The sequence below is a fragment of the Mustelus asterias genome, chromosome 20 (genome assembly GCF_964213995.1).
Source record: "Mustelus asterias chromosome 20, sMusAst1.hap1.1, whole genome shotgun sequence".
In the NCBI taxonomy this organism is placed as follows: Eukaryota; Metazoa; Chordata; class Chondrichthyes; order Carcharhiniformes; family Triakidae; genus Mustelus; species Mustelus asterias.
The window spans coordinates 50,700,972-50,719,977 of record NC_135820.1 but is presented as its reverse complement, the minus strand read 5'-3'; the positions used below and the strand labels follow the sequence as shown (position 1 = coordinate 50,719,977).

General features: G+C 42.7%; 1 protein-coding gene across 2 annotated transcripts in view; it reads right to left on the bottom strand.

The window, feature by feature from the left end:
- Positions 1-17,537, bottom strand: part of LOC144508527 (sodium-dependent lysophosphatidylcholine symporter 1-like) — a 54,575-nt gene extending 37,038 nt beyond the window's left edge. The window contains exons 1-5 of one of the 2 annotated variants that reach the window (XM_078236519.1): positions 17,192-17,537; positions 14,150-14,275; positions 6,615-6,739; positions 5,435-5,567; positions 293-371 (exon numbers count right to left, since the gene is read on the bottom strand). In XM_078236519.1, the coding sequence (XP_078092645.1) occupies positions 293-371; positions 5,435-5,567; positions 6,615-6,739; positions 14,150-14,275; positions 17,192-17,308 (580 nt within the window). In that variant the 5' untranslated portion in view covers positions 17,309-17,537. The remainder of the gene's footprint in view (positions 1-292; positions 372-5,434; positions 5,568-6,614; positions 6,740-14,149; positions 14,276-17,191) is intronic. The other variant, XM_078236517.1, reaches the window with a different exon arrangement.
- Positions 17,538-19,006: the final 1,469 nt, after the last annotated feature.

Below are 19,006 nucleotides of genomic sequence, written 5' to 3'. Positions count from 1 at the left end.
AATCTGTGGTATTCTTTACCACAGAGAGTTATAGACACTGGTCGTTAAGCATATTCAAGGCTGAGATGAACAATTTTTAATCAGTCAGGGAATCAAGAGTATGAGGATAAGACAGGAAAGTGGAGTTGAGAATTATTATATCAGATCTGTCATGATCTCACTGAATGGCAAAACAGACTCGATGGGCTGAATGGCCTATTTCTGCTCCTGTGTCTTACGGTCTTATGAAATTCTCAGCAGTGGAAAGATTGGAATATTTTAAATTCCAACTGAAGGGAAAATCAGTACTTACTGTATGCAGTCGCTGAATCTCTGTCACGCTGGTTACCGCCGAGAAACATGGTTAGAGCAGAATAGGGCACATGGAAACACTACAGAGACATAAGAATTCAGAACAATTCCTCAAAACACAATTAGAAATTGATAATCCATCATCATATTCAGCCATGACTCACTTGATAGTGCTCTTGCCTCAGAGTCAGAAGGTTGAGGGTTCAGGCCCAGCTGCAAGACTTGAGCGGGACATGACCAGAATTGAGGGAGTGCTGTACTGTCAGACGTATCGTTTTTCAGACAAGATGTTAGACTGACATAACGTCTGACCTTGCAAGTGGATAGATACTAGGCTTCTTTAACTCATGGCCTCCCGCCCCAAAAGCCCTCTGGACACAGCTCACCAAACTTTAGACGTTCAACTGACATATTTCTAAAATGCTATAAAGCTGTTCAAAGAACAAAGTAAAGTACAGCACAAGAACAGGCCCTTTGGCCCTCCAAGCCTGTGCTAAACATGATGCCCTAACTAAACTAAAAAAAAATGTCTGCATCCCTCTAGTCATGTACCCATCCAGACGCCTCTGAAATGTCACTAATGTGCCTGCTTCCACCAGCTCCTCGGGCACCATGTTCCAGGCACCCACCACACTCTGCGTGAAAAATATTTGCTCTTGGATGTGGTCGCACTGACAAGGCCACATTTATTGCCCATCGCTTTGTGCATTTTCCCCATTTACTGCACTATTAACGGCTATATCAAAACTTGGGGCCAAGCTCTGGAACTCACTGCTTCTTCATCTCCCTCTCCACTTTGAACAACCATCGAAAAATGCCTTTTCATTGCCACTCTTAAGATCCGTTCCTGCACAACATCCATTTTTTTCCTGATCTTCCCTCTCAGTGACACCTTGGGAGGTTCATCCCTGTTAAAGGTGCCAGTTGTTGCTTCCTTAGCTGATGGCACAGGTCTGACGCTGCACCAAACACTGAAACTACCTACCGATATAGGAAGAGACGTTTCCTGTATCATACCAGACCCACAGTGGCTTTTAATCCTAAAATCAGAAGGCTTGATGAAGAATCACACACAAATCTTAACAAATCTTTTCCAATTCAAGTTTCTAAGTGGCCTTCTGTTCAATCGTTTACTTTTAAAAACCTAATATTCAGATGATTGTTTTCACAATGTCCAGAAGATTATTTATATAACACAAGTTAAATACATCATCTCCCCTCAAACGCTGGCCACACTCTTATTGCATTTGCACACCCTGGCAAGTAAGCAAGTACAGAAACTCTAAAAATAAAGGCAGTTATTATATTAACTCATGGCTCCAAAAAAAAAAGAACTTGCAACTGGTCTTGAAGAAGAAAGACACTACATAGATATATCGATGCTGTGGGGAGATGACAAATGCTGGAGTCATCCTTCACTCTCAGTTTCAGTCAAAGTAAACAGAGATATAATCAATCGTGAGGTATATTAAGTGATCTCAACCATCTCGGTGATGGGTTTTATATGACTCACTCTACTTGTGTTGTTGCAAAAGCAATAATTGTAAGTAGCATCATAGCATTAATAATTTCCTCAACAATGCTTCAGCTCAATTAATTTTGTTTTTGGTTTTTCTGTCAATTACCTCAGCGACACATCTGGCATACCTATTGGGCCAGGAAAAGAATAGCTCCTGTGCTAGTTGTTTTGATCTCTCCTGTACTAAAGTTAAGTTTATTTATTAATGTCACAAGTAGGCTTACATTAGCACTGCAATGAAGTTACTGGGAAAATCTCCTATTCATCATACTCCAGCGCCTGTTCGAGTACATTGAGGGAGAATTTAACATGGCCAATGTACCTAACCAGCATGTCTTTTGGACTGTGGGAGGAAACCAGAGCACCCAGGGGAAACCCAAGCAGATACGGGGAGAACGTGCAGACTCTGCACAGACAGTGACCCCATCCAGAAATTGAACTCAGGTCCCTGGCTGTGAGGCAGCAGTGTTAATCACTGTGCCACCATGCTGCCCCGACTGCTAAGCGTGACTGTCAAATCTCACTGCAGAACACTTGTTAGAAATTTAGCTGAGCTGTGAATGGTGACTTCAAAAGAGAGTGCTCTCTAGAAAACTGCATGGGAAACTTGAATCCACTGATTTTCAGTTGCAAATGGAGACATCAGCCAGAAGAGTTTAGACGTGGACAAAGTGACAACTATGGTAAGAGTCAACTGCAAGAAACCTCTCAAAAGTGGCAATCTGCATGGATGGTGTGGAGAGTGAACTCATGCTCAACTCCCTTCCTAACAGCACTATGGTAATACCTATGCCACTTGGACTGCAGTGGTTTAAGAAGGCAGCTCAGGCCATCTTCTCAGGGGCAATTAGTGATGGGATATTAATGCTGGTCTTGCCAGTGGTGCCCACATCCCATGAATGGATACTAAAAAATTATTAAAATAGCATCAGTGTCCATCTTAATACCGATAAGACACATTGTTAGGCAATCTGGAAATATTTGATGGCACAGTGCAAAAGCAGCTTTACTTTGCATCCAAACCCGATTTAATGTCGATGGGACCGTGTAGAGAAAGTAGTCTTTTGCATATAACTCATGCGGTAGATGCATTCTCTGAATTTTCTCTTGCCCCTTTTCCATAGCCAACTTAAACCTTATGATACAATGTCCACAGTCCACAAACTGCTCCCCTACTGACATTGGATCCACTTAGCCCACCTTATTCCCAAGCAATGCCTCCTTTCTCATTGGACAGGAAATGCTGCTGTAGAAAGTTTTCCTGAACATTCAAGTAAACTCTTGCCCCCCCCTCTGCCTTTTACACTATCCCTATCTCAGCCTATGCTCAGATAATTAAAGTCTCCCATTATAACTACTCTATAATTCTAGTTCCTCTGTAAGTTCCTTGCAAATTTGTTCCTCTGCATCCTTCCCAATGGTTGATGGCCTATAAATGACACTGGGCAATGTTGTTGCACCTTTGTTTTGACAATGGATCTGGCCTGATCAATTTGACAATGGATCTGGCCTGATCAATTTGACAATGGATCTGGCCTGATCAATTTGACAATGGATCTGGCCTGATCAATTTGACAATAGATCTGGCCTGATCAATTGGTATCAAAGGTTGGCAAAATCGTATCCAGACAATGGGCTGCCTTTAGAGGAGAGAGTTTGGGCACAGGCAAGATATATTTCCAGGAAGAGGGAAGGCAGGGCAAATGGATCCAGAGCTCCATGAACAAAAGAGGTCGAGATTAAGATGAAGAAGAAAAAGTGTGTTTATGACAGATGTCAGGTGCACCGTACAACCATGAACCAGGCTGAAGATAGAAAGTTCACAGGTGAAGTGAAAAATCAAATAAGAGAAGCAAAGAGAGATTACGAAAAGAGACCAGCAGCAAATATAAAAGAGAATCCAAATGTTTTCTAGAGGCCTATAAATAATAAAAGGATGGTGGGAGGAGGAGTAGGGTGAATTAAGGGCCAAAAAAGGTGATGCAAGCATGAAGGCAGAGATCAAGGAACAAGATGCTGCACAGGTCATGGTGAAAGAGGAGGTAATTCAGATGTGTGAAGAGTTTAACATTGAAAAGGTGATCATGGATAGGATATAGGATGGCATTTACAGTTGATAAGGCTCCGAGAATAGACAGAATGCAACAAAAGTTACAAAGAGAGAGCGGAAATTGCAGAGGCACTGGCCATTATTTTCCAGTCTTTCTTAACTAGACTCAGGAATGTGCCAGAGGACTGGAGGAATGCAAGTGTTATATCTTTGCTAAAAAAGGGTGTAAAGATAAACTCATTAACTGCAGGTCAGTTTAATTTTGGTGCAAACTTCTAGAAATAATAATTTGGGACAAAATTAATAATCACTTGGGCAAATGCAGGTTAATTTTAAAAAAGCCAGTATGGATTTGTTAAGGGCAAATCATGTTTGACTAACTTGCTAGCAGTTTTTTTGATGAGGTAACAGAGGTCAATGAGGGTAAAGCTGTTGATGTGGTGTATGTGACTTCAAGAAGTCATTTGATAAAGTGCTGCAAAAGAGACTTGAACAAAATTAGAGCTTATGGAACAAATAGGAATCGTATGGATATGAAACTGGCTGAGCAACAGGAATTGGAGTCATGATTGGTGAATGATTTTTGGACTGGAGCAAGTTTGTAGGGGAGTTCTCCAGGGCCAGTGTCGGGACCTCTGCTCTTTCTGATATATATTAATGATCTAGACCTTGGCACAATTTCAAAATGCGTGCATGATACAAAACTTGCAACCATTGTGAACTGTGAGGACGATAATGTAGAACTTCAAAAAAGGATGTGGCAGGCTGGAAGAGCAGCAGGTTATATTTAATGCTGAGAAGTGTGAAATGATTCATTTTGTAGGAAGAATGCAGAAAGACAATATAAAACAGAAGGTACAATTCTAAAGAGGATTCAGAGGCAGAGGTACTTGGATGTATATGTGCAAAAATCATTGAGGGTGGTGGAACAGGTGGAGTGTGCAGTCAATAAAGCAGACAGCATCCTAAGATTTATTAATAGGGCTGGATGTAGAGTATAAGTGCAAGGAAGTTATGTTAAATGTGTATAGAATACTGGTTTGGTCTCAACTGATGTATTGCTTCCAGTTCAGCCGCCACACTTTAGCAAAGATGTCAAGATATTAGAGTGAATGCAGAAAAAAAATCATGAGAATGGATGAGGCACTTCAGATGCATGGATGGATTGGAGAACTTAAGGCTATTTTCTTTGAAGAGAAGGTTGAGATGAGGTTTGATAGTGGTTTTCAAAATCATGAGGGGTCTGGATAAAGTAAATAGGGAAATGCTAGTCCCTTGGTATAAGGATCAAGAACAAGACGCCACAGATTTAAGGGAATTAGCAAAAGAAGCAATGGCAACATGAGGAAAATCCTTTGCACACAGCAAATGATTAGGACCTGGAATATACTGCCAGACAGTGTGATGGAAGCAGGTTCAATTGAGGCATTCAAGAGGGAGCTGGATCCCAATGTCCAGGTGCAAAGAGATATGCTGGCTGCCTGATTCTTAGATATGGAAACATCAACCAGTCACATTCCCATAACTGCTGGGTGGATGCAAATGTCTTATTGGCTTCGGGGTGTAAAACTTACACTCATGCAGGTATGAAATGCGCAGTAGGTCATAAGATACCAGAAGAAGCTGTATTTCCAGGACATTGTGTAAGAAGGACTGAACCATAACAGGAAATAAGAAGCAACTCCAAACGGCATGGAAAACAATATCCTAGAGAAAGAGACAGATGAGAAGGGAGTTATTCACAGCAAATGGTATGCTTATAAAATTTAGTTCCAAATTTTTAGTTGCAGTGTCATTTCATCCAGAGTCCATTACTGTTCACTTATCAATCCCCAGATCCAGTGCTCCACGATACAATGTTGTTTGTGAGTTCTCACAGTTGTGCATTTACTAGCGATTAATTCACAAATTATTAGTCCCATCACCGAATGACTGCTGTTTGGTTTTGTTGATGCACCAATATTGTTCAGAATATCGGTTGGTGAAAGTTCAGCACAACTTTCCAGCCACATTTATTCCATCTTCAATTTGTGTTTCAATAAATAGTTCTCATTGCAGTCCAGTTTTGTTCTACCAAAAATACTTCTCCCCCGTGTACACAGTTTGATAACAATCTGAACGAGCAGATCAAGTAGTAAATCTTGGGTATGAAATTTTCTAAACAAACAGTAGTAAACACGGTATTCTGGATGTGTTTTTGAAATTGGATCGAAGAAATAATTAACCACAAGATCTGAAAGAATACATGTTTTGAAAGATTTTCAAACTTAAATGGTCAAGGGGACTGGAAATAGTTTAAAAGTTAGTTAAATCAAAGTAGAGTTAGTATTAATAAAAGGTAAAAAGGCAGATTATAGATGGTATTGATGAGGAGCTAAAAAACATTTTCAACAATATACATTTATAATTCCTTTAAAAGGATAAATGATGGAGAATCAGATAGTCACAGGTCTTTAAGTCAGTTCTTTGCATCATTAAAGACTATGGATCCAATTATTTTAAACTGAAGTAGCTGCTTGATTTGACATTATCAGATGGTTGTCCTCAGTCTAATAACTCAGCAGTCTTTCAATTTAAAAGTACAGAGCTTAAAGCCGCAAGAGAGAATTAGAGGACTTGTTTCAATTAATAGTTGATGCTTCTTTAAATAATTACTTTAGTAAGCAGCCTGTAACATCAAGAGATCAGCTGCAGATGTACTGCTTCTTGTATTCCACTAGATACCATAATAAACCCCATGCAAGATATCCTCACCAAGGAAGCAACTTGCCAAATCTTGTTCTCCTGCTTTTGCTGACGAGGAATCCAACAATGGGATCAGTGAAAGCATCCCAAACTCGACCAATGAATAAAATCAGAGATGCATAGAAAGCCTCCATCTGAAAGAGAGAGAAGATTCATAAATGCACAAAATAAGTGTCATCATATACATGTGGACCCTGCACTGTGGTGAGCAGTCAGTGATTCAAACTCTCAACTGCAATAGTACTGAAGGACCCAAAAGTCATCACAAACCCTTCAATCGTTTAATTCGATACAAAATGCAAAGCTATATTGAGAATAGCTTTTGCCTGTCCGACAACAACCTGTCCTGGTCCCCCCCATGCTGACACTATAGTTAAGAAAGCCCACCAACGCTTCTACTTTCTCAGAAGACTAAGGAAATTTGGCATGTCAGCTACGACTCTCACCAACTTTTACAGATGCAGCATAGAAAGCATTCTTTCTGGTTGTATCGCAGCTTGGTATGGCTCCTGCTCTTCCCAAGACCGCAAGAAACTACAAAAGGCCGTGAATGTAGCCCAATCCATCATGCAAACCAGCCTCCCATCCATTGACTATGTCTACACTTCCCACTGCCTTGGCAAAGCAGCCAGCATAATTAAGGACCCCACAAACCCTGGACACTCTCTCTTTCACCTTCTTCCTTCGGGAAAAAGATACAAAAGTCTGAGGTCACGTACCAACCAACTCAAGAACAGCCTCTTCCCTGCTGCTGTCAGACTTTTGAATGGACCTACCTTGCATTAAGTTGATCTTTCTCTACACCCTAGCTAGGACTGTAACACTACATTCTGCACTCTCTCATTTCCTTCTCTACGAACAGTATGTTTTGTCTATATAGCGCGCAAGAAACAATACTTTTCACTGTATGTTATTACATGTGATAATAATAAATTGATAATTTAAAGGGGTGTGGATGTTGATGGATTTATTTGATGGGCAGCATTATGCAGAGGCGCATGAGGTGTGTGAAAGACTGGAGCCATGTCATATACAAGCAGTTGCCAACAGTTGGTGGAGGCAGTAGCAGAGTGGCGGAGAACAAAAATAGCAGAAAGTAAGGGGAGCCCAGCAACAAAGTTACCCTAATTGGAGAGATTGTTTCCATAAGGTGAGATTGATGTGGATGCCAAGAGCAGGATGGGGATGGAATGAGATGGAGAGGGTTGATGAAATGATGAGAATTTGTTAAGTGTGGCAAAATAGTGAGGAGAATTCTTTGATACAAATTATTCAAAAGCTATATTTTGTGCGAAAAAATGAAGATTTGCCAGATTAGAACATGAAAGCTCTAGAAAGGCTGTCAGGTAAATTAAAATACATAAGCTTTGATACTACAGACAATAAAATTATAACAGTCTATATGCTCCATGTTTCTAGACAGTCTAACTCCAAATGGATGAACCATCACACAAATGTAAACTCAAGGATGAAACAATTATTGTACTGCTGCAAAACACTGATCCTAAACAAGGACATTTTCCTGGTAGTTAGGAAGCTTTTTCGTTGATGATGGATGCTAAAATTACAGCAGGCAGATTTCAAGAAAAGAGATTCCTGATTCCTTGAAATATGTTGAGTCCATCAGATGTAAAGCTGCCTTTTCAACTTGGGAGAAGACAAATCTCAATTAGACTTTCACACACTATGACCATAAGGTCGTCACAAGGCTAGCCGTTTGACAGTTATCTGTATTTCTACTCCCAGGCCTGTTTTTGCTTTACATAGCTTCTTCCAGTGTGGGAAGTTTTGATTTTGTTAAAGTCTTTTGTTGAAAGACTAACTATAAATTCTGTATTTAAGGACAATGATAAAAAGAGAAAAGTGGATTTGAAGGGGCAGCCTGAAGGCAGCGGGAGAGATAAAGGGATTTCATAGAATCCCTACAGTGCAGAAGGAGGCCATTCGACCGATCAAGCCTGCACTGACAACAATCTCACCCAGGCCCTATCCCGTAACCCCATGAATTTACACTTCTAATCCCCTTGACACCAAGGGGCAATTTATCAACAAAGAAAATTGAGTAAAGAATAGTACAGCACAGAACAGGCCCTTCGGCCCTCCAACTGCACCGATCATGATGCCTGCCTAAACTAAAACCGTATGCACTTACGGAGTCCAGACCCTTCCATTCCCATCCTATTCATGTATCTGTCTAGATGCCTCTATCATACCTGCTCCCACCACCTCCTGGGCAGCGTGTTCCAGACATTCACTGCCCTGTGTAAAAAAAACTTGCCTCGCACATCTCCTCTAAACTTTTCCCCACCCATCTTAAACCCATGTCCCCTAGTACTTGATTTTTCTACCCAAGGAAAGAGCATCTGACTATCCACTCTCCATGCCACTCATAATCTTATAAATCTCTATCAGGTCACCCTTCAAGCTCTGCCGTTCCAGTGAGAACAAACTGAGTTTATCCAACCTCTCCTCATAGCTAATAGATCAGGCAACATCCTGGTAAACATTTAGCATAGCCAATCCTCCCAACCGATACACTACGGGCAGTTTAGCATGGCTAATCAACCTAACCTGCACATCTTTGGACTGTGGGAGGAAACCCACGCAGACATGGAAAGAACATGCAAACTCCACACAGTCACCTGAGGCCAGAATTGAACCCAGGTCCCTGGTGTTGTGAAGCAGCAGTGTTAACTACGGTGCCACCATGCCGCCGATTTAGAGAAGGGATTCCAGAATAGGGAATAGGCAGCTGAAGGTAGGGTTCCCAATGGTGCCATGATTAAAAATCACAAGAGGTCGGAGTACGAGCGCAGAGATCTCAGATGGTTATCGGACTGGAAGAGGTCAGAGAAGTAGGTATGGAAGTGACCCCGGAGAGAAGGTGGGACGCCAAAGGCAGCTCAAAATGCTTCGCAGGAAAGGTGAGAATCAGTGGATATCCATCTAGAGGGGGAAAAGGGAAAGTATAAGAAATAGGACAAGTGACAAAAGGAAATGTAATCAGAAGAATTGTGATGAAGACTTTGAGAAACAGAAGACATTAAAGTGGATGATTCAGTGATTCATTTCCAATGGGAAAGGGTAATAAGTGGCTGAAAGTCTGGTTATCAAAAGTGGTGATGTGGAGATGCCGACGTTGGACTGGGGTAAACACAGTAAGAAGTTTAACAACACCAGGTTAAAGTCCAACAGGTTTATTTGGTAGCAAATGCCACTAGCTTTCGGAACAGGCTGTCCCTTCGTCAGGTGGAGTGGAGAAATGCTCACAAACAGAGCATACAGAGACACAAACTCAATTTACAGAATAATGATTGGAATGCAGTCTTTACTGATAATCAAGTCTTAAAGGTACAAACAATGTGAATGGAGGGAGCATTAAGCACAGGTTAAAGAGATGTGTATTGTCTCCAGACAGGACAGCCAGTGAGATTCTGCAAGTCCAGACAAGCTGTGGGGGTTACAGATAGTGTGACATGAACCCAAGATCCCGGTTGAGGCTGTCCTCATGTGTGCGGAACTTCGCTATCGGTTTCTGCTCAGCAACTCTGCGCTGTCGTGTGTCGTGAAGGCCGCCTTGGAGAACGCTTACGCGAAGATCAGAGGTCGAATGCCCGTGACCGCTGAAGTGCTCCCCAACAGGAAGAGAACAGTCTTGCCTGGTGATTGTTGAGCGGTGTTCATTCATCCGTTGTCGTAGCGTCTGCATGGTTTCCCCAATGTACCATGCCTCGGGACATCCTTTCCTGCAGCGTATCAGTTAGACAACGCTGGCCGAGTTGCAAGAGTATGTACCGTGTATCTGGTGGATGGTGTTCTCACGTGAGATGATGTGGAGATGGCCTTGGCGAGATGTTCGTCTTCATCAATGATATGTTGAAGGCTCCGGAGGAGATGCTTAGGAATCCCCACACCCCCACTTCTTGCCTTCAAACAACCGCACAACCTCAAATAGACCATTGTCCGCAGCAAACTACCCAGCCTTCAGGAGAACAGTGACCACGACACCACACAACCCTGCCACAGCAACCTCTGCAAGACATGTCGGATCATCGACACGGATGTCATCATCTCACGTGAGAACACCATCCACCAGATACACGGTACATACTCTTGCAACTTGGCCAACGTTGTCTACCTGATACGCTGCAGGAAAGGATGTCCCGAGGCATGGTACATTGGGCAAACCATGCAGACGCTACGACAACGGATGAATGAACACCGCTCGACAATTACCAGGCAAGACTGTTCTCTTACTGTTGGGGAGCACTTCAGCGGTCACGGGCATTCGGCCTCTGATCTTCGCGTAAGTGTTCTCCAAGGTGGCCTTCATGACACACGACAGCGCAGAGTCGCTGAGCAGAAACTGATAGCCAAGTTCCGCACACATGAGGACAGCCTCAACCGGGATCTTGGGTTCATGTCACACTATCTGTAACCCCCACAGCTTGTCTGGACTTGCAGAATCTCACTGGCTGTCCTGTCTGGAGACAATACACATCTCTTTAGCCTGTGCTTAATGCTCCCTCCATTCACATTGTTTATACCTTTAAGACTTGATTATCTGTAAAGACTGCATTCCAATCATTATTCTGTAAATTGAGTTTGTGTCTCTGTATGCCCTGTTTGTGAGCATTTCTCCACTCCACCTGACGAAGGGGCAGCGCTCCGAAAGCTAGTGGCATTTGCTACCAAATAAACCTGTTGGACTTTAACCTGGTGTTGTTAAACTTCTTACTGTATCAAAAGTGGAACAGAGGAAATGGGAAACAAGGATTAACCTTATGACAGCATAGAAGAAAATACAGGTTGCAACATTTAACTGAAGTACGTTCTGTCCTGTTATTGCATATTATAGTGTTAGCCAATGTAGAAGTCTAAGATAAACCACAAACTTGAACTTTAGCAATATCCGACACATGCATCTAGTTAAAAAAATGTTTAATGATTAAAGTCTGGTGAGTTGCTGCAATGTATCCTGTATATACTGCTGTTACAGAAAGGTAACAGGAAGTGGTAACAGCACAATTTTAAAAATCACAAGGCCAAAAATATGATTAGACAAAGTCAACATGGTTATATGAAAAGAAAACTGTATTTAACAAATGAGAGTTATTTGTGTACGTAACTAGCAGGGTAGCAGAGATCCATTAGATACAGTACACTTGGATTTCCAAAAGAATTCAGTAAGGTGGCACTTGAAAGGAAGATAAAGGCTTATGGGTTCGGATAATATATTCGGAAGGATAGAGGATGTGTTAAAAATCAGAAAATAAACAGAGACTATGAATAATTGGGTAATTTAAGTTGGCAGGTTAGTGAGGTTACTAATGGGGTGCCACAGGGATCAGTGCTAAGGTCTCAGCTATTTGCAATCCATATTAATGACTTAGATAAAGGAACAGAGTGTAATATACCCAAAGTTTGCTCGTGATACAAAGCTAGATGGGAAAGCAAGATGTGAGGAACATTAAGCGAGTGGACAAGGTGGTGGCAAGTGGAGTATAATATGGGAAAATAAGAGCTTATTCATTTTGTTTGGAAGAATAAAAAAAAAGCATTCTTTAATTTTCTGATTTTTGTGAGAAATTATGAAATGTGATGCTCTGTTTGATTTGGTGTTCCTGATATGTGAAACACATTGTTAACAAACAGGTTCAACAAGCAATTAGGAAGGCAAACGATACGTTGGCTTTTATTGCAAGGGGGCTGGAGGGCAAAAGTAAGGAAGTCTTGCTGCAATTGTACATGGTTTTGTGAGAATCTGGAGCACTGTGTACAGTTTTGATCTCTGTACCCATGGAAGGATATATTTACTTCAGAAGTTTCAAAGCAGATTCTTGATTCCTGGGATGAGGGGGCTGACTTAGGAGGAACAATTGGATAGAGTGAGCCTGTATTCTCTGGATCACGGGGATGATCTCATTGGAACTCAAGATCCTGAAACAGTTTGGCACAGTTGACGCTAAGTGGCTGTTGCCACTCGTTGGGGAGTCCAGAACTAGGGAGCACAGCACCAGGTTGAGGAGATGCTAATTTTGGACTGAGATGAGGACAAACGTCTTCACTCAGAGGGTTGTAAATCTTTGGAATTCTCTAACCCACAGGACTGTGGATTGTCAGTTGTTGACTATGTTTAAGACTGAGATCAATAATAGCTTTGAACACTAATTGATGGAATGGAAATTGAGCAAGAAAGTGAAGTTGAGGTCAAAGTTCAGTCTTGATCTTATTGATTGGCGGAGGAGTTCAAGTGGCATATGACCCACTCCTGCTCCTATTTGGTAGGCATATCAGGTGTAGGCCGAGAAGGGTCATTTGCTTTTCCTTTTCCATTTCCCACCAACCAACGTGATGTGTCAGATATATATTAGATATAATAAAAGATTATATTACAGTGGTGTAGAACTCTCAGGTTTGTTAAGCCACTTCAGAGGGTATTAAGGGTCAACCACATCCTACTGGATTAGAATCACAAATAGACCAAACTGGTTAGAGGTGGCCAGTTCCCATTCCTGAAGGACACTGGGGAACTAGTTGAGACTTTAACTACAATTTCACAGATTTGAATAAATTTAGTGAATTTTATTTCCTAATTTGTCACAAAATATTCTAGTCACTAGTTAAAGCTACATTTGGAGTAGTGTGTACAATTCTGCTCGTCCTACTATAGGAAGGATAAACTGGAAAGGATGCAAAAACGATTTACAAGGATGTTACTGGGACTGGAGGGCTAAAATTATAAAGAGAGGCTGGATAGGCTGGGACTTATTTCCCTGGAGCATAGGAGGATGAGGGGTGACCTTATAAAGGTTTATAAAATCATGAGGGGCATAGATAAGGTGAATAGCCAAGGTCTTTTCCCCAGGGTAGGGAAGTCCAAAACTAGAGGGCATAAGTTTGAGGTGAGTTTAAAGTTTATTAGTGTGACAAGTAGGCTTACATTAACACTGCAATGAAGTCACTGTGAAAATCCCCCAGTCGCCACACTCCGACACCTGTTCGAGTACACTGAGGGTGAATTTAGCATGGCCAATGCACCTAACCAGCATGTCTTTCGCACTGTGGGAGGAAACCGGAGCACCCAGAGGAAACCCACGCACACACAGGACAAATGTGCATTCTCCACACAGACAGTGACCCAAATCGGGAATCAAACCTGGGTCCCTGGCACTGTGAGGCAGCAGTGCTAACCACTGTGCCAACGTGAAAGATATAAAAAGGACCTGCGGGGGAACTTTTTCCACACAGAGGGTGATGCACAAATGGGATGAGCTGCCAGAGGAGGTGATAGAGGTGGATACAATTACAACATTTAAAATATATTTGAACAGGTACATGAATAGGAAAGGTTTACATTGTTGTGGGCCAAATATATGCAAATGGGATTAGTTCAGTATAGGAAACCTGACCAGCAAAGATGAGTTGGACCGAAGGGCCTGCGTCCCGGCTGTATATCTCTATGACTCTAGTTCATGACATCACTGAAGAGATGACTACAAACCTGGAAATGGACTGGAATAATTTGTGAGAATGGATCTTACCTGAACCACATCCAGCAGGAAGATCTGGAGGAAGAAGCCAATAGCATTTCCTGTCATTTGATATGGTGCACCTCCCACAGCAAAACAGAGCTTCCGGCAGAATGGAAGTGCTCGTCCATTGCCCTTCTGTGGAGAGAGGACAGAGAAAAAGAGTTAAAGGTCTGGGAGGGAGGGCAAAGGAGTTCTCTTAAGAAATAGAATCAAACAGAGGGTTAGAATGAAGATCAAGTTATCCTAGGCATAATGTTAATTTCCCTTTCTATTCTTCCTGCTATTGCAAAGGTACTGACTCTTACTGGGAGGATCTTGTTCCACAATCACCAACAACATTTTGGTACATTGCCCAGATAACCATTCTTGTTCGGTAGCGCTCAGAGAGAAACAGTAAGGTTAATTGTCTCAGTAGTTCTGAAACAGTGGGCCACAGACCCCTTGAGACCCACAGACATGTTCCAAAAGGTCTGTAAATCATATAAAACACTGATTGAGCAGTGCTGACCCTACTTTCTTTGAGAAGGTAACATGGAAGTTAGATAAAGGAGAACCAGTGGACGTGATTTATTTAGATTTCCAGAAGGCCTTTGACAAGGTGCTGCATCGGAGACTGTTAAATAAGTCCCCATGGTGTTAAGGGTAAGGTCCTGCTATGGATAGAGGATAGGTTGACTGGCAGAAGACAGAGAGTGGGGATAAAGAGATCTTTTTCAGGATGACAGCTGGTGACTAGTGGTGTGCTTCAGGGGTCAGTGCTGGGGTCACAACTTTTCACAATATACATTAACGATTTGGAGGAAGGAACTGAAGGCACTGTTGCTAAGTTTGCAGATGATACAAAGATATGTAGAGGGACAGGTGGTATTGAGGAAGCAGGGGGGCTGCAGAAAGACTTGGACAGGTTGGGAGAGTGGGCAAAAAATGGCAGATGGAATACAATGTGGAAAAGTGTGAGGTTATGCACTTTGGAAGGAGGAATGGAGGCATAGCCTATTTTCTAAATGGGAAAATGCTTGGGAAATCAGAAACACAAAGGGACTTGGGAGTCATCGTTCAAGATTCTCTTCAGGTTAACGTGCAGGTTCAGTTGGCAGTTAAGAAGGCAAATGCAATGTTAGCATTCATGTCGAGAGGGCGAGAATACAATAGCAGGGATGTACTTCTGAGACTGTAGAAGGCTCTGATCTATCCCCATTTGGAGTATTGTGAGCAGTTTTGGGCCCCATATCTAAGGAAGGATGTGCTGGCTTTGGAAAGGGTCCAGAGGAGGTTCACAAGAATGATCCCTGGAATGAAGAGCTTGTCGTATGAGGAACGGTTAGGACTCTGGGTCTGTACTCATTGGAGTTTAGAAGGATGGGGGGGGGGGGGATCTTATTTAAACTTATAGGATACTGCAAGGCCTGGATAGAGTGGACGTGGAGAGGATGTTTCCACTAGTAGGAAAAACTAGAACCAGAGGGCACCACCTCAGGCTAAAGGGGCAATCTTTTAAAACAGAGATGAGGAAGAATTTCTTCAGCCAGGGAGTGGTGAATCTGTGGAACTCTTTGCCGCTGAAGTCTGTGGAGGCCAAGTCATTGAGTGTCTTTAAGACAGAGATAGATAGGTTCTTGATTAATAAGGGGATCAGGGGTTATGGGGAAAAGGCAGGACAATGAGGATGAGAAAAATATCAGCCATGATTGAATGGTGGAGCAGACTCGATGGGCCAAGTGGCCTAATTCTGCTCTTGTGTCTTATGGTCCTACAGGTGGGTAGGAGTGAAAAGTGCACCATGGTCAGGTATTGCAGTCAAGGATGGTCAGCAGCAGCTTCAGCGTGAGCCCTGGTGCAGGGAGATAGGGCGTAAAGTCCAGCTGCCACATATTCACCACAGTGGGCTCGTGGACCGGGGGAACGTGTGTTTAGGAGCATCAGGAGGAACACAAAAATAACCAGGCAGACCCATTAATATCAAGGGAGCAGGTGAGTTCATCTTGGTTCAAAAGAGTATTATTAAATTATTCTTTACATTTACAAGATTTGAAGATTGTAATGTTTGGAGGGCAGGAGAAGAGTGGGAAGAGTCCTTAATTACTAATCAAGTTGAAATCCTAAGGGTCCTACAAACAAAACTAAGTTTGACAAACACTGGGCTATTTCACTATGATGTGGCGATGCCTGAATTGGACTGAGGTAGGCACGGTAAGAAGTTTCACAACAAACACCAGGTTAAAGTCCAACACGTTTATTTGGTATCACGAGCTTTCGGAGCGCTGCTCCTTCATCAGATGGAGTGAGACTCCACCTGACGAAGGAGCAATGCTCCAAAAGCTCGTGATTCCAAATCACGGAACACTACAGCGCAGAAGAGACCCTTCGGCCCATCGAGTCTGCACCAACACATGAAATGCCCATCTAACCTGCCCATCTAATCCCACTTGCCAGCACCTGGCCCACAGCCTTGAATGTTATGGCGTGCCAAGTACTCACCCAGATACTTCTTAAAGGATGTGAGGTACTCTGCCAGCACCACCCTCCCAGGCAGCACATTCCAGACCGTCACCACCTTCTGGGTAAAAAAGGTTTTCCTCAAATCCCTCCTAAACCTCCCATCCCTCACTTTTAACTTGCGTCCCCTCATAAACCTGTTGGACTTTCACCTAGTGTTGTGAGGCTTGTCACTGTTTCATTATGGAATGCTTCACAGAGTCAAGTCTGTTCCTGGTCTCACTCCAAGTCAACTCATGCACACTGCCCTAAGGAAATACTTAAGCAAATTGTATCACCTGTTGCTCTAGTTACTGCTCACACTGACCTGATGTCTTGTTTCAAAGCTTCAGCTGCTCAGCTTAATTTTCTGAAATGAATTAAATTTTTCTGGATTAACACTGAAGGGGCTTGAATTAGCACAAAACCCCTGCACTGTGGAAGGTCAGCTATCTATTATCTCTCTTAGAAGATGGGCATTTGCATGGATTTTCTCGGTTTAAATTTTCAGTTCCGCTTTTCACTCTAATACAGGAGCTGGTTATGTTAACATGTTTTTTCCTCTTTCTCTCTCACCTGCAGGACACGCACTGAGCCCCCGGGTTGAGGGGGGTGGTCCTGGTCCTCGTCTTCCTCCTCCTCCCTCTCCCTCTCCAGCAACTTATCGACCAGGCTCCGCTCTTCAGACCCCATCCCGCAGCCGAGAGGACTGGCTCGTCTCCTCCCAGCGGCTTCAGGCACAGGCGTCGCCTCGTCACACGGCTGAGGATTGTGATCGAGCCGCGACCAGAGCAGCGTCACCGAGCCGCCAGGGGGGTGGGGGAAGCAAAGCCCACCCTCCGAGTTGGTGCTGGCGAACCCGGGGCTTAGAGCGGCTCCGCTACTGCCCTCCAGTCCGGATGGATGTTTTTGTTTTTTTTGTCTGTCCCACGCATCAAGGGTGGAGCTGAGACACCCCACTTGCTCCAGATCCCCTATCAGACAGTAGCTTCAGGTCCAACTTTCTCTTTAAAGTCTTGCTCAAGTTTATTTTACACACCAACTAGAAAAGTACATTTTAATAAAAAGATACCAGTCGAACATTTTGCGCGTTTCGTTTGAATGTTGATATTAACAATGTACAACAGCTTTTAATTTGTCATTTTAAATACACAGTGCAACTGCGCCTCTGGTCGGCTGTTCCATTTATTACAATCCGAGGATTCCTGATGAGCCCCATTCATTTACCGAGTACTTCCAAATATGAAGATTTCAACTAGCACATACCAAAGCACCAATTTAATACAGAGAACCTGAGGAGAGACTAAATCGGTTAGGATTATATTCACTAGAGACGAGATCTCATAGAAATTTATAAAATTCTAACAGGGTTTTATAAGTTAAGTTAGATTCAGAAAGAATGTTCCCCATGATTTGATTTATTATTGTCACATGTATTAGTTTACAGTGAAAGGTATTGTTTCTTGCACGCTGTACAAAGTATACCGTTCATCGAGAAGGAAAGGAGTGCAGAATGTAGTGTTACAGCCAATAACTAGGATGTAGAGAAAGGAAAGATCAACTTAATACAAGGTAGATCCATTCAAAAGTCTGATGGCAGCAGGGAAGAAGCTGTTCTTAAGTCGGTTGGTATGTGACTTCAGACTTTTGTATCTTTATCCCAATGGTGGGAGAGTCCAGACCCAGGGGTCATAGTTTGAGGATAAGGGGAGGTGAGGAGACATTTCTTCACCCAGAGGGTGGCGAATCTGTAGAATTCACTACCGTAGAATGTAGTTGAGACCAAAACATTGTGTGATTTCAAGTTAAATATTGCTCTTGGAGCTAAACGGATCAAGGGATGGGAGGGGTGGGGAAGGCAGGATTAGGATATTGAATTTGATGATCAGCCATGATAAAAATGAATGGCGGAGCAGGCTCGAAGGGCCGGATGGCCTACTCCTGCTTCTTGTTTCTATGAATGTACTATAGTGTGCTCACAATGTACGGTTAGTTTAGCGTCAACCAGTTACACCAGTGTGATGTTAAATTGTTCTTTACTTGGACCGACTGGTATCTTAGTGGTTTTGCTTGATCCTGGGATAGGACATGTTTCAATTAGACCAATAAAGTAACAGAGTTTATGCAGTGGCACCAGAACAAACTATCACAAGGGCCGTCAAAAGGAGGATGAAAGATCCACTCCAAACAAAGGTCCCAAAATTAATAATCCAGCACCTCCATTGATTATGCAGCAAATGTCCCACAGTGCCTACTACTACAACAAAAACTTGCATTTATATTGAGTCTTTAACATAGTAAAACATTCCAAGATGTTTCACCAGGGGTTTTTCAAACCGAGCCACGTAAGGAGATGTACTATTGGCAAGTTTGTGGATGACACAAAAATTG